Source organism: Rosa rugosa, chromosome 1, assembly GCF_958449725.1.
Source record: "Rosa rugosa chromosome 1, drRosRugo1.1, whole genome shotgun sequence".
NCBI classification, from domain to species: domain Eukaryota; kingdom Viridiplantae; phylum Streptophyta; class Magnoliopsida; order Rosales; family Rosaceae; genus Rosa; species Rosa rugosa.
This window is the reverse complement of record NC_084820.1, coordinates 44925940-44940217: the sequence shown is the minus strand read 5'-3', so window position 1 is coordinate 44940217 and position 14278 is coordinate 44925940. Positions and strand designations below refer to the sequence as shown.

Sequence of the window (14278 nt, the reverse complement as noted above, 5' to 3'; positions counted from 1 at the left end):
TCTCAAGTCATTGAGATTTATCCTTCATTTGCACAGTTAAAAAAAAAAAAAAAAAAAAAAAACTTGAGATACCTCAGACAACTATCCAAAGGGTTCCAAAATCCAACTATCTCCAACAACTAGCCAAGAAAGAATGCCCCATGCTCCTTTAGATGTAGTATCTTATTGTCTACCCACCAAAGTAGGCCAACGGGGAGTTTAAATAAAGTGAAAGATCTGGCAATTGTGGAGTGCCCCACGCCCCATGCTCTTGATTTCCTCATGGGTTTTGTATGGACTTCTCTGGCTGGGGATGGGTTTACTTTGAAATGGTGATTCTGATAGATCATTATGTGTGAACCTTTTCAATTATCAGGGTACTGACATTTCTCAACAAAAAGGGGAAAAAAAAAATCTCACAGGTTGAATAATAGTTTCAATTCCAAGCTACTTAGCATACATCAATCGAAGGGGCAATCTCTCCAACTAATCAGATCCTGTATTTGGCTTTCATCACTCTATATAAGATATCCAAGCACTAGCCCATATTTTTCATTACCCAGTAAATTCAAGCAAGGGGTTGGATGAGTAAAATGCTGATGGTGTTGGCTATAGGATTATGAGATTTTGAATGTCCTTGTTGCGGTAAACTTCTTATATGCTTCAGAGTTATCTTTAGCATTTGTATCATCATCAGTTTGGGAAGCACAGGGTGCATTATCATCTTCAACTCCAGAAGCACGGGGCTGTGAGGAGTTATGGTTACTTCTTTTTGCAGGGCAATCTCCATTGGCAAGAATGTTGACTTGACCATGGTAAGACATTTCAATCTCAATGATACCCTCAAGTGGAATTTTTTTCCATGGTGCTCCATCAATCTTCATGTTTACAGATTCTGCTGCATCCTTAATAAACTCAAACCGAATTCCCCGTACCTAACAGAAAGGTGGCAAAGCATAATCAATCAGCCCTGTGAATTGGATAAAAGATTACACATAAAGTTCATTCCTTGGTGACTTCAGTAGGAGAATTTAATAAACTAGATATAAGGCTACCAACTAGCTACTACATTGGTATTGGCTGTCAATTTAGGCACATGGATGCTATATATCAAAATTGTCCTTCCTACTTGTCAAAAAATTGAGTCATATCCAGCATCAGAAACACCGAACAAGTACATAGCAAAAAGTATAAGGTTGAAGGCCATAATAATGCCCAGAAAGGGACTCTACTGCACAAAATAACAAGCTCATGCCCTCTCACATTCTAATATTTGTTCTCTTCAACCATAAGACACAAAACACTGCCATCCATGTACATCTCCCTAGAAACAACCCTTTCTTTCTCCTTCCAAAAAATATACCGTTCAAGAAATAAGGTAACACAATCAGGCAGACTATCCTAGCTCACATTAGATTGATTAAGAAGACCTCATGGCAAATAACTAAAGATTATATTTATTACTAGCATCCCATGAAGGTATGTTCAATTCATAAGATAAACAACTCTTAATTAAGCATTTAGATATTGATTTGAAAGTGTAAAAAGAAAAAAGAAAAATGTGATGATATGACCTGACCAAGGCGAATATGTTCATTCTGAGCAAGCAAAACATCTGTCAGGCCAATAATTTCAAGATGCCCATCATCGATGAAGGATGGCTTCAGGAGTCTCTGTAGTTCAATTTTCAACAATGAAAATTCATTGATGAAGTGAAAAAATTAAAAATTACCGTGCATCTTAAAATAATAGAAACTAACTGGGAAAAAAGAAAAATCCTCACTTCTCGATCTTTCTTCATGTTTGGTGTTCCCCAAGGACTTGGTTCGCCAAGATAGGTTGGCAAGTTAAGACAAATAATTGACTTGATTCTGTACACCAAACATACATTAACTTAGAATTATCGTACCAAGTTGGCGTAGGTGCAAATGCATGTACTTCTGTTCCCCTGCAATCCATTTGCCCATGGATACTCATGTGCGTAAATATTTTATGGCTTATACGCTAATAGCCCCTTGAATTTGGTCATAATTGTCAAATTTTCACCCTGAACTTGCCATTGTGAAATCTTACGCTCCTTAGTTGACATGAATTGTCAATTCGCCTCTTCATCAAATCAAACAGTTTTCATCTTTATTTCCGTTAGTAGGTGAAGTGATACTTATACGGTCCTTTTGTCTGCTGATGGTGGCAAATTAAAGATTAAAATTCAAAATCAAGAACAAAATCAATCAAGTTTGAAAAAAATGTTAGAAGAAGATGATGAAAAAAAAAAATTATTGAAAAGATGGATGGAAATTCCCTAATTTGACGGGAACGGTGTAAATTGACGGAATTATGGATGAAACATCCCCTAATTTGATGAAATTACAGATCAAAAACCTCTAATTTGACCTTGAGGGTGTAAATTGACAACTTTTGCCAGGTAAAGGGTGCTAACTTTGCAATTGCAAGTTCGGGGTGCAAATCAATTACTATGACCAAATTTGGGGGTATATTGGCAATAAAGTTGATTTATTGATATTTACGATCATATTAAGAGATCAAAACTATTGCAGCATTCCCTTTTTTATTAGTAATGTGATAAACAGTACTTGTAATGGTAACTTTATCCAATGATTGGATTCTCAACCCTAAACCATTCTCTCATGTAAAATCTAACAAGCCATAAAATGATTCTAAGGAAAGATAGATTGTTAGTTTCTTTTGGTATTTATAACATCAGAACTTGCCGTCCATAGCTTTATAGTCTATTCATAGATATACTAGATGATATCAGAATGATATCGACTTGTTTCAGTATATTAGCATATTTCCATCCTTATGCGACTAAGGGGCTGTGCTTTGTAGTCTGTACACTATACTGGTGGAGGATACCACGACTTCCATCTAATATATGTGTACAGATTACAAAGCAGTCTCCTTTCCTCCCATTCGTACAACAATAGACTAAGGATACTACTGTAAACAACTCGATATCATTTCCTCACTACCTGATACAGTAATGAAAATCAACTAATATTAATTCAAAATTCAGAAAAGAGAAAAAAAAATGACTGAAAGACGCAGAGAAAAATCAAAAATTATCTTTCTGCTTTCATACAACACACTAAGATGAGTATGAAGAAGCATGCTTCCTGACAGTATCACACCACAAAAAGATATTCAATTACACAACAAATAAGATCGTTCTATTTTGGGGAAACTCAAGAGAGTAATCATTTTAAGATGTGAGCATTGAGTATTTAAAAGCAATAATATGAGGTGGATTTAAATTTGGTAGATTACCTACTCGGAATGCTAAGTAATTCCCACTTGCCATCTTTAATAATCCATACCTTCGCAAGCGAGTTTAAAGTCCTGTTTAAGGAAAAAAAAGAAAAAGAAAAAGGAGCTATTCAGAACCAATACAATAACAATAACAATGATAAAATAATAATAATAATAATAATAATAATAAATATAAGAAATAAATAATAAAACTAAATACCAGAGTGACGCTGTAATAAGTATAAAGGTTATTCATAATAGAATGGTTTATCCAGCTTGCCCTAAACATAATTGTATCAAGACCTAAGTGTTTAGTTATGCTAACTTGAAGGAAAAGAGTAGAAACTTTAACCTAAAGACATTGTGACCAATTAACTTACATTTCAACAACTAAACTATCAATTGGACAAGTATCTAACACAAACTATTTTACGACTATATTTTCCATCCTCAATTATTAATTCACCTGCAAAATTTGTATATGTATTAGGTACTACAGCATGTTTCCTGAAATAAGTCCGTGTGCCTCTTTAACAAAATGCACAACTGAGGAGATAGGCTGAAGTTAGGCCTTTCCGTTTTGAAAAAAATCACATTTACCTCCCCACGAACAATAACAAATGTAGCAGCTGTACCATTGAGTGTACCATAGCATTCCAAATGAACTTGGACGGGTTGAAAATGGGACAGGTAGGGTGTCCACCTAAGCAGGTTAAAGTACATGACAGCGATGTTGATGGAGGGCTTTATATTGAAGAAAAAGACAGCTTCAGGGTTTGTCTTTTTCCATTGAAAGTTTGAAACAATCATGCACATGCAATCCAATCCTCAGTTCCAAAATCTCATCCAAGGAGACTTTTCTCCAGATATGGCAAAGCTTGAAACAGCTTGTGCAAACGATCAATAATGCCCCCTAACATCACCAACTTTAGCTGCGCCGTTTCTTATTCCCAAGACAAGATGGTCCAAAATTCGAATTTAGATACCAAATCTGCTTTTCGTAATTACTGAACTATGTTCCCAGCTGTTCGAATCCCACTGGCCCAACTCCCTTGATTTCATTGTGTACATACAGCAATAAAACAGCAGCAGCACAGATGCTGACAGAGATAATAGAAAGCTTACAGCAACTTTAAAATCCCCCAAGACAGTACCTTGGATATCAATAATTCATGTGCGGAATATTCATGTGCTGAATTACTTGTCTTTTTCAAGTATTATAGATCTTAGTCAACAATCTAGGTAAGTACGTTGTGGTGGGAAAACTCTACTTGAACCATAACCAAAATAGAGACATTCCCTAGACCTTTCCAGAGCCCCACAAACAACATTAAAGACTCCTAATTCCCAGATTACATTAAATGCTAAGACAGCTATCAGACAACTACCCTCTTAGACTCTCTAAACAACATTGAATAAAGACATTAAAGCAAAACAAACAACTACCAAGAACTACATCTTAATTACTTGCATCATCTTCAACTGTTAAGCTTAAGAAATAGTACAAATCACACTCAGACCAAAAAAGAAGAAGAAAAAGGAAATCAGAATGATAATAACACATTACACAAAATCTTTTAAGAAAAACTTTTAAAATTACAAGGGAAAAAGCTAAATGACTACCTTGCATTAGGATGAAAGCAGTAAGGTGCATACGATCTTGGAGCATCAACTCCTATAGAAAAATAAAGGAGAAAAAAAAAATTCATCAGACAGTGTACTTATCCTACATTCTTGAACAAATATGAAGACACTAAAGTGTAATATCATAACACAACATATTTAAAGTAGGACTTTTATCTTAACAAATGAATTTATGAACCCCATGTCAATTAAGACATCTATTCTCTACTTGTCTTGCTCACATTTCATTGCCGGAAAAAAAAAAATAATAATAGTAAGAAGAAGAAGCAAAATAGACAAATACCAAGAGCCTCCACTCCCAAACAATTATGAGATTTATCTAAGCTAAAAGAAAGTGTTGACAGAGATAACCAGATGGAGGGGCTAACTTTCTACCAAACTGCTCCTACTTTCTCCTTCATATCACTGAATATTCTCTTGTTCAGTTCCAACCAACTACACCACAAAAGATCCAAAGCAGAAAATACCTAAAAAATAAAAGCACTTTTTTGACAGCTTCCTCAATCAGACAGAACCTGGTTTTGGCTTATCGCACACACCACACCAAAACCGAACAAGAACCAAAAACAAATCTGGCTATGACTCTACAGTTGAAAAACCTATGGTCCACCTAGTTCTCACATTTCTGCAGTTAGCACCTCACACACCCAGAGATATACATGCAAAGTGACTTCTTTTCTCAAGCATGTCAAGGTATTTATTCTTTCATGTAATTGCAACACATATTAATCTTGCACCTCATTGGAACAGTGGCCTGCCATATCAACTTGAGAATAACCAATAGAAATATATTTTCTCTAGCAGCAAGTTCTCAAATCTGAACAGTCCATGGCCCTACATACATTGTTCGTGTGTTGGGCCTCTCCAAGTATTGCCAATTGGTATCGGCTTGGATACCTAATTTTTCAAATCTTTAATTTTACTGGTGCTGGTGTCATTGTTTCAGTGGCTACAAGGAGCCATTTCCACTCCGGGGAGAGAGTGAGAGGGTAGCGAAAGGGAATTCCACCCCATGGAGAGGGTGAGAGAATATTGCTCTAGCCATTAGAGCGAGAGAAAACCAGTCTATGTGAATACATTAGACGAGAGAGAGAGTGTGTGTGTGTCCTTATTCTTATTCTTTCTAGAGTCTGTTATTGCCTTGTGGGCTTGGTAAGATTTTGTACCCATTATTTATATACTGGAAGTCTTGGTTGCTGCCCTGCGGACGTAGGCAAATTAACTGAACCGCTTTATTTTGGTGTTCTTTTGTTGTTATTAGTGTGTGATTCTCTTGGTGTGCTGGACCTCATTTGTTATTTTTTGATTTCCCATTCTAACTGATCACAGCAATATGATCGTATTAAAAGGCGCTGTCTGACATTGCAGAACATAACCTCCCAATCTGTAGAAACCTCTAATCTAGACCAAGCTACCTTCTAAATTCTGCATTTTTAATAGTCTGATGTGAAGTCATTGAACCCCTTCTTACTTCTATTTTCTTATGGCTTTAACAATCAAGTAGCAATACATTGAACTTAATCTCTTCAGCCTTCTTGTCATTTCTTTCAACTACATCTTATCTTATGGTCACAGTGTCCCAAAAGGCTTCATTAGACTAAAGACTGTCCAAGTGCTTCATCATTCCAAGGTAAATGATAATGCTAATTCTTTATGACTACCGCTCTCAATATATATGTGATATTTAAATTTCTTGAATACCGTTTTCCTGCCCACGACCATTTAGTCTAGTGGCATAAATCTTCCCTTCATAAGCGGGAGGACCCAAGTTCGATCTTGTTGTCATCTACTAGTTGTTTGATCAGAACAAAGAAAAACTTTCTAGAACCTTTTTCTAGAATGTCCGTGATAGTTATATATTATATACATGGATACATCTGCATGAAACATGGGAGCATGTGACAGGAGCAAAGCATCCTACCCAAAAAAACAATAAAAAAAAATATAAAAAAAATAAACAAAAAAAACAAAAAAGAGACAAAAATTTCTAAAAAATGGAAAGGGAGCTCTTACCCAAGCTGAAGTAGTTCCAAACTCCTCCGCACAATGTGAGATTATCCTAAGATAGAAGTACAATAAAAAAAAACAGATAAAAACAGTATAAAGTACAGCATATCATCAGCAGATTGTGTGCTGCCTATCTTTGCATTGTCTGATGACTTTATGATCTTGAGAAGACTGTTTCGGGAGGCTACATTGTGTTGGACCACTCCAGCTGCTTCTGTGGCCCTTATGAGTGAAAGGTAAATTTTCCGTGGGAGAAATAAGAAAATGATAGGAAGAAGTGCTGTGATGGCTATCTTTTGCATTATTTGGATGATACGGAAGGAAAATGATCTTTCAGGATGTGATGGAGGAGGATATAGATACTTTATGGGGTATTTATGGGCATAAGTTTCTTCGAAAATAAGAACCCCTCCTTTTTATACTTGACAGCAGCTGTTGTTTATTGTCTTCATTTTGGTTGGTTTGATTTAGTGTACTTCTTTATCGTCTTTGTTTTTGCTGAAGTTCTTTTCTTTCATTTTCAGCTGTACACTCCTTTGATTTGGTAAATTTCTTGTTGGGCTGTTCTGTACATTCTCTCTTTTTAATAAATTTCTGTTTCCTATTAAAAGATTAGCATTCCCAGCCACTGAGAATATAAGATGACAGCCAAAAGGAAGAAAAGGGAGTTCATGAAGTGGTATGATATAACACAATGAAAAACAAGAAAAGAAATCGAGCAGATACCGTGATTTGCGTAACCCCTTCGGAAACACGGCGAAATACATGTAAAGAAGGTGGTATTTCTTGCTGAGGTGTAGAACTTGGAGTGGGTTTCATCTTAATGAGAATATGCCAGCTGAAATCAATTAAAACAACAAATAATATTACCACTCAACAACAACCATAAATAAAATAAAATGATATATTATAAAATAAAATAATAGAAAACTGCATACTTTGCCAAAGTATCCTAAAATTTCTTAACATTGAAAAAAGCTCTTTTTGAAAGTAAGTAAATAATAAGTCGAAAAAACTGAATCGTAAGCAATTTATTAGAAGATTGGTCTTTGTGCTAAAAGGAATACTTCTACGAAAAGAGGGAACATATGTATTCCCTAGAAAAATGCAAAGTAAGTGATCAAAAGAAATTATCATAAAATGACATAAAAACATAATACACTGGACTCCACATTTGTGTCCTTGCCAACATAACCAGAGATGTAGGCAGTCAGCAATCTGGAAAAAAGTTATACTCTTCATGAACTTTAAAAACTCATAATGCCTGCTAATTAACTGATCAGAGCATATAGTAGCATTCAACTATTTATTTAGGACCATACCTTTTACTTAAAGGGGGGGTGAAATTGGCACCCCTTTCTTTACAGACCACACCCCCTCCATGAGTAATTTTTCAATGGACATGTGCATGAAGGGGGTGGTGGTTTGTAGGAAAGCTGGTGCCAATTTCACTTCCCCATTTAAATTATCTCCTCTCCTCTATACATAAACAACTCGGAATTAAAGCAAAATGTGCATGTAATATTAATCACAGTTAAATACGAAATATCAAAGAGAAAAATAGAAGATGATCAAGATGGTAAGTACTGCATCCCATGCCTGTCTTCAAATCTACCAAAAAAAACTTTACTTGACCTTTGCTTTCTGTTCTCCTATCAGTCTGCCAGAAAGCCATAGGTTTAAATATCAGGGTTTTTTTTTCCCCTTGGAAAGAGTAATATCATTAAATGACAAGGCAATATGTAATATTTGTTTTCAGTGGTCAGTACAAGTACTATAACCTCGAGTTGGTACTTGGCGGAACAAGTACAACATCAAAAACAAAAAACATTTTTTAATAGCATGCAATACCAAATAACTGAAATAAGTGTTAATTCTTCCAATCAATGATAGTTTTTTACAACAAAAAGCTCATGTCTACATGACACCCGCAATCAAAATACAGGAAACAGCTTTAGAAAAGAATAACATGCTTCTGTAAGTTTCCATCTTGTCTTTTTATCCTCATTGGAAGTCACATAGAAAGAGCAGTTGTGGCAATATACACCACTGTCCCCAGTAAGCTAAACCGTGTTCAAGGCTATAGTAAATATCTTATACATGTTCTGCTTCTATAGTTAACTCATCAAAACCACTTAACTAGATAACCCAATTTACATACACTTTAGTTTTTCAACATTTCCTGATTGGTTAGTTTCTAGCATGGTTAATACTCTCCATCTGCAATTCAGCCCTATATACAACCCAACACCATCAAAAATCTAAATGCTTTGTGAGCTACTACTCTGACAAGCATACAAAATATACTCTATAATCCATAAGCAAGAAAAATTAGAAAATATTTCTCATTGAATCATCTATCCCTTTTCTGTCTCACGATATGAAGCTGGAGGTTTCTGTTGTCTTTTCATAAAGCAAAACACCAATAACAAAAACAAAAAACAACAAACCCAAAAAAAATAAGTTTCTTATAACTTCTTTTAAATGGAATTGTTTCCCATAAGTAAACAATGATATAACCTCCAACCTATCTGTTTTCATCTTTTCTGCAACTGTTACTTCTTCATTAAGGAACGTTGTCACTGATTGACGATCAGCCTTCAACTCCTTCTGCAAATTAGCAAATAGCGCACAAAGTAAACACTGCATGCCATGTCAACAAGCAAAAACAAATAAAAAGAATAAATAAATAAATTGAGCTGATTGGTAATTTTGCTCTGTCTGTCTCTCTGTGTGCGTGTGTGTAATAATATATATGTTGCTAATGAAAGACGAACAAAGAAGGAAACATAGGGCAGCAGCTACTATTCTCCAGTTTCTTTCAAATACAGCAGAAACATATAAGCAAATTATAAACCCTGTTCCTCAATATTAAGTGTGATTATCCATATCCACCCTACGCTGGTTGTTGCTATGAAGTGTTTCCAAAAACAAATAAAATAAATAAAAAATAATTCAGTCAAAAGCCCATCTACCAATTCAAATCTCCATCAGCAGAATCCTAAAGAAAACAACGACAATGAATAGATTTATTTCCATGAAAACAATCAACAGCATAAGTCCAATCAAAAAAGTACCGTGACGTAGACAGGTATCCAAACTTGTGTGTGTATCTGTGTATGCAAGTAGTAATTAAACCATTTACAAGAATCATGTGCTGACTTCTCAATAAGAAGGAAGCAAATATCATGGCATCAATAAATATATACAATACTAATTTAGTTAGGACTTCTCAACTTTGGCTGTAAAGTATCTCAGAACATGCCTAAGCCATTAAAAACAATAGAAAGAAACTAACAACATGTTCCACCTATCATTATGCTGTTATATGCTTTCAAATGTGAATAAGAAGGAAGCAAATATCATGGTATCAATAAATATATACAATACTAAGTCAGTTAGGACTTCTCAACTTTGGCAGTAACGTATCTCAGAACATGCCTAAGCCATTAAAAACAATATCAAGAAACCAACAACATGCTCCACCTATCATTATGCTGTTATATATGTTTAAATGTCCTACCCATCCAAACGTAACTGGGATGTCATTTTCTGTTCCCTGTGGTATTGGAACAATGGAGGGTGCCTCTGGTAGTTTTAGATCACAGATAATTCCCAATATCCAATTTACCACAGCATCCCCGCCAACTATCTGAAAAGAAATATATGTTAGAAATATAGCCGCTGAAACCAAAACATAACAAAAGAAAATAAATAAAGCAAAAATAAAGTATATCAGGAGTAATTGCACTTAAAAGATGTTACTCACGACAATTCTCATCTCATTTTCAATTTTGGAAGCAAAACTATAATTTTTTTGCTTAAGCTTTCCAAGAGTAGCATAAACCTCCCTTAGCACTGCCTCAGGATTCTTTTCTTCTACTCCTTGCTCCAGCACAGCATAAACCTAAAAATCAAGCACATGTTCAACAACAAAGGAAAGGCATGCTTCTTTACTGTACGAAAGGTTGAAATTTCTTTTCGTAAATATATTATGATATCGCCTTTTCAGAAGGAATCACAGTACTCAAGAAAAAGAAATACCTGTTCTTTATTTAGACGGTAGCGGAATTCAATCAAGAGTCTTCCAAGCTGTTCATTTTTCATATCAATAAACACTAACACGGGGCACTTTGGTATATAAACAGCAGGTTCAGCATCTAAATCAGTTCTAAGAAGTTCATCAGGTATGTACAAATCCATCAAGAAGCGCTCGGACCTACAATTTCATTTGAAGTTTTGTGAGTTCATCTAATATGATGTTTTTTTTTTTATTGAAATACATCTAATATGATGTTTAGGTCTACAAGATTTTATATAATCACAAATATCTTATGTATGATCTTTGTTCATATGTATGTTCCTCTGTGATTGAAAAGTGTTCAAGATAGAGAAAGGTAAAGACTTGGCTGATAAAGTCGAAGCAGCATTCCACTACACTGTTTTCATAAACATGAAATTCAATACAACATGTAAGACATTCTCAAAGTAATGATAAAATTCACAACATAAACAAGCACATGAACAACAGAGCATGAAAAGAAAAATGCAAAAAGGAAAAGGTGGAGAAGAATACTCAATCTCACGAATCTGTTCAGGAATGATTTTTGCGAGTGTCTTAGCGACCGATGGTAGACCATGACATTGATCCTTAATTTCACCCTCAATCTTATTCAAAGTGTAGAGTTGTGAAGCGTACAAGTTTTCCCCATTATTCTTCATAGTCTCATGAAATATAAGCCAGCAACTTTGTCCGTCCAAAGGCTGAACATGAATCAACTTATCTTGCTCCACCAGCTTTTCAGCCACTTCATTCAACCTGGTAGTGAAGATGACCGCACCACCACTACCCTTCGGCAATCCGCGCTGTAAGCGCTTCCCAATGTCAATATGCTGACGCCACATATCATCCAACACAAGCAAATACCTTTTACCTGATAAATGTTGATTGAGCTTTTCCAAGAGCTCACTAAGGCCAACTATCTTCCCCTCTATGGTATGGCCCAAATTATCAACAATGCATGTCTCAACGCTCAACCTATTATACTGTTCTTGTTCCCCCTTCATGCCCGAAAAGCTTAACCAAAATATAGACTTAAACCCATCTATCACTTTCTTCCTCTCCAAAACCTTCTGCACTAGTGTAGTCTTACCCACTCCAGCTATGCCCGCTATCGCAATTGCAGTAAATGTAGCACAGCTGAAGAGCAAACCCTCTATATGCTTTGCCTCCTCAACAAATCCAAAAATGTTTGAAGAATGTATAGATTGGGACTTCTCCTGGAGATCAAATCTATTGTCGATTCCTTCTCGCGCGGCCGCCGCACTCTCAAGCTCTTGTCTTATTGTTTTGAGTTGCTTCTTCATCTTTCGGATGAAATAATATGTGAAAGGGTTGAACAGTAGAAGCTTCTTATTGAGGTCCTTGCACTCAAGTTCAAAGATTCGGTACTCCGACAAAGCGTCGTTGAGCTTGTGGAGCACACGTATAGTTTCAGAGTAACGATCAGGGTCGGTCGTTATCTCTTTAGCTTTCACTACATCTTTTATTGCTTTGAAGTAAGAGATTAGAGCCGAACCTGATAATTCAGACTCTGCCTCGTCCAGAGAGTCTACGAAACTGTTCTGGAGAAATCTAGCAACCTCCGATGCCATTGCTGGTCCTTCAGCCTGCAATTTTGTCAAGTGAAGGAGTAGGAACAAGTTCGCCTTTGCTCCGGGCTAGTTGGTCTCGAGTCTAATCGTTCTCTCATTTACACTACTTTTTTGAGTTTTTCCCGAAAAATTCTTGCCGTGCAAATCCACATACAATAATTATGTTATCTCAGCCATCCATACGTGGAGTAATCTTAAAACTGTTCAATCTCAACGGTGTGTGTATCTTCATGCGGTGTACTGAAGACTCTCCCATTTTTCCCTTCACTTTTTGAGAAACCGATAAAAAAAATATAAATAAATAAAAACCCTTTATTAGAGCAAGTGCACCAATTAAGTCACTTGGGTCACTTAGTCACTACGTCAGACACTATTAACTGTTTTTTTATGTTTGTTTTTATCCGTTGGGTTTGGGTCACTAGATCAGTTTGAAAACTAACCTAGGTCACCCCAAGACCCTACACCCTAGACCCAGAGTAATCCAAACCCAACGGGTGAAAACTGTTTGGCTCCAATTTTGCTGCAGCTGGTCAACAGTCTCTTTTCTGCGCGGGCGTGCCAGCACCGTTCGGGTGCGGTCGTTGGGGGTGTCCCTTGACCTGACTTCTTTTGAGCGACTGTAGACGAGGAGAGCACCAACCTCGTCGCAGGATTCTTTGTGCCTCGTGCTGGAGGACTTTGTCTTGTGTCACCAAGTCGATACTCAACGTTGTAGGTTAAGCATAGCGAAATCACCGGGAAGTAGAGAGAAGTACTTGCTAAAGCGTGACTTTAGCTTGGCTGGTTTGCGAGGGCGTTACCCTTGCTTGGCTGGTTCCGTAACCGTTGTGGTCGTGGTACTACAATCGGCTCCCGAGGAGACTAGGATCGAAGTACGTTGACAGAGGGTTTGGTGGCACTGAAAGTCGGCTTCTGAGAAGACTAGGACTAGGAGTGTGATCACCGGTAAGAGAAAGAGAATGAGAGGAGCTGCTCTTAGAGAGGTTTGCTCTAGAGAGGCTTGGATAATCTTAGAGATTGTTGTTGTGAATTGTGTTGTTTTTTGTGTTTCATTGTTGTTAATGCTCAAAGTCTGGCGGTAGCCAAACCTTCGTTTAACGCGGGTCCGGCGGGCGGACCGCTACTCTGTGTACTTGGTGATTCCTGCTAACTGCCAAATGAAAGACAAGGCGTCAGAGGGAGACCGCGTTGGGCGGTCTTCACTTCTCCGATGCCTAAGTCAGTTGATATATAGGCAGCACAGTAATAAATGAGAGTTAATGCGTAATTTAATGAAGGGAGAAGAGAGGACCTTTTATAGGTGAGGAGATGTCTGATCTTCTCCTTGTTTTCGATGTGGGACTGATGTGCTTCAGTTCCCAGTTTCAGTAGCTTCTGATGCCGTCTTGGCAGAGTGCGTGGCGGCGCGTCAACGGTGATCCTGGGGAACTCTTGTGCTCAGGCCGTGGCCCGCCTGGCTGCCTATCTGTGGGTTACTCCTTTGATGATAGTTGGTACCTCTGGCGGTACGATGAGTGTGTCTGATTATAGCTAATTATGCTTTGCAACGTACATGTAGGTACAAGTCCCCCAAGTCCCCAGTCAAGGAGGGCAATCTTGGTTGGGGAGTTGATCGGCGGTGTGAAGCGTTTTCTTCCGCTAGACTTTTGCAAAAGCATAATTAGCGTCAGTGCGTTGTCAACCATGGATATTACTGAGCAAACGCTTTATACCCTTTCGGGTG

At 37.0% G+C, this 14278-nt stretch overlaps 1 protein-coding gene across 3 annotated transcripts; it reads right to left on the bottom strand.

The window, feature by feature from the left end:
• Positions 1-328: 328 nt before the first annotated feature.
• On the bottom strand, positions 329-12646 carry LOC133725053 (diacylglycerol kinase 5-like). 3 transcript variants are annotated; one of them, XM_062152077.1, is made up of 12 exons: positions 11477-12646; positions 10945-11119; positions 10670-10807; positions 10424-10552; positions 9428-9510; positions 7627-7738; positions 6907-6952; positions 4873-4924; positions 3268-3339; positions 1763-1850; positions 1554-1652; positions 329-914 (listed from the first exon to the last, which is right to left on the bottom strand). In XM_062152077.1, the coding sequence occupies exons 1-12, from the start codon at positions 12553-12555 to the stop codon at positions 597-599; spliced, it is 2391 nt and encodes a 796-aa protein (XP_062008061.1). In that variant the 5' UTR covers positions 12556-12646; the 3' UTR covers positions 329-596. The 3 variants fall into 3 exon arrangements, 2 of the variants coding, with proteins under 2 accessions (XP_062008061.1, XP_062008062.1); XM_062152078.1 differs by having other exon boundaries at positions 747-914; positions 1559-1652; XR_009854247.1 differs by lacking the exon at positions 329-914 and having other exon boundaries at positions 1559-1652; positions 3318-3339.
• Between the last annotated feature and the right edge of the window lie 1632 nt (positions 12647-14278).

Excerpts from the sequence above, each read along its gene's own strand:
- LOC133725053 (XM_062152077.1), bottom strand. The coding sequence starts at position 12,555 with ATGGCATCGGAGGTTGCTAGATTTCTCCAGAACAGTTTCGTAGACTCT. Across the intron at positions 11,120-11,476 it reads GAACAGATTCGTGAGATTGA|GTCCGAGCGCTTCTTGATGG; the intron begins GTATTCTTCTCC and ends ATGAAATTGTAG. Across the intron at positions 915-1,553 it reads AACATATTCGCCTTGGTCAG|GTACGGGGAATTCGGTTTGA; the intron begins GTCATATCATCA and ends CCTTTCTGTTAG.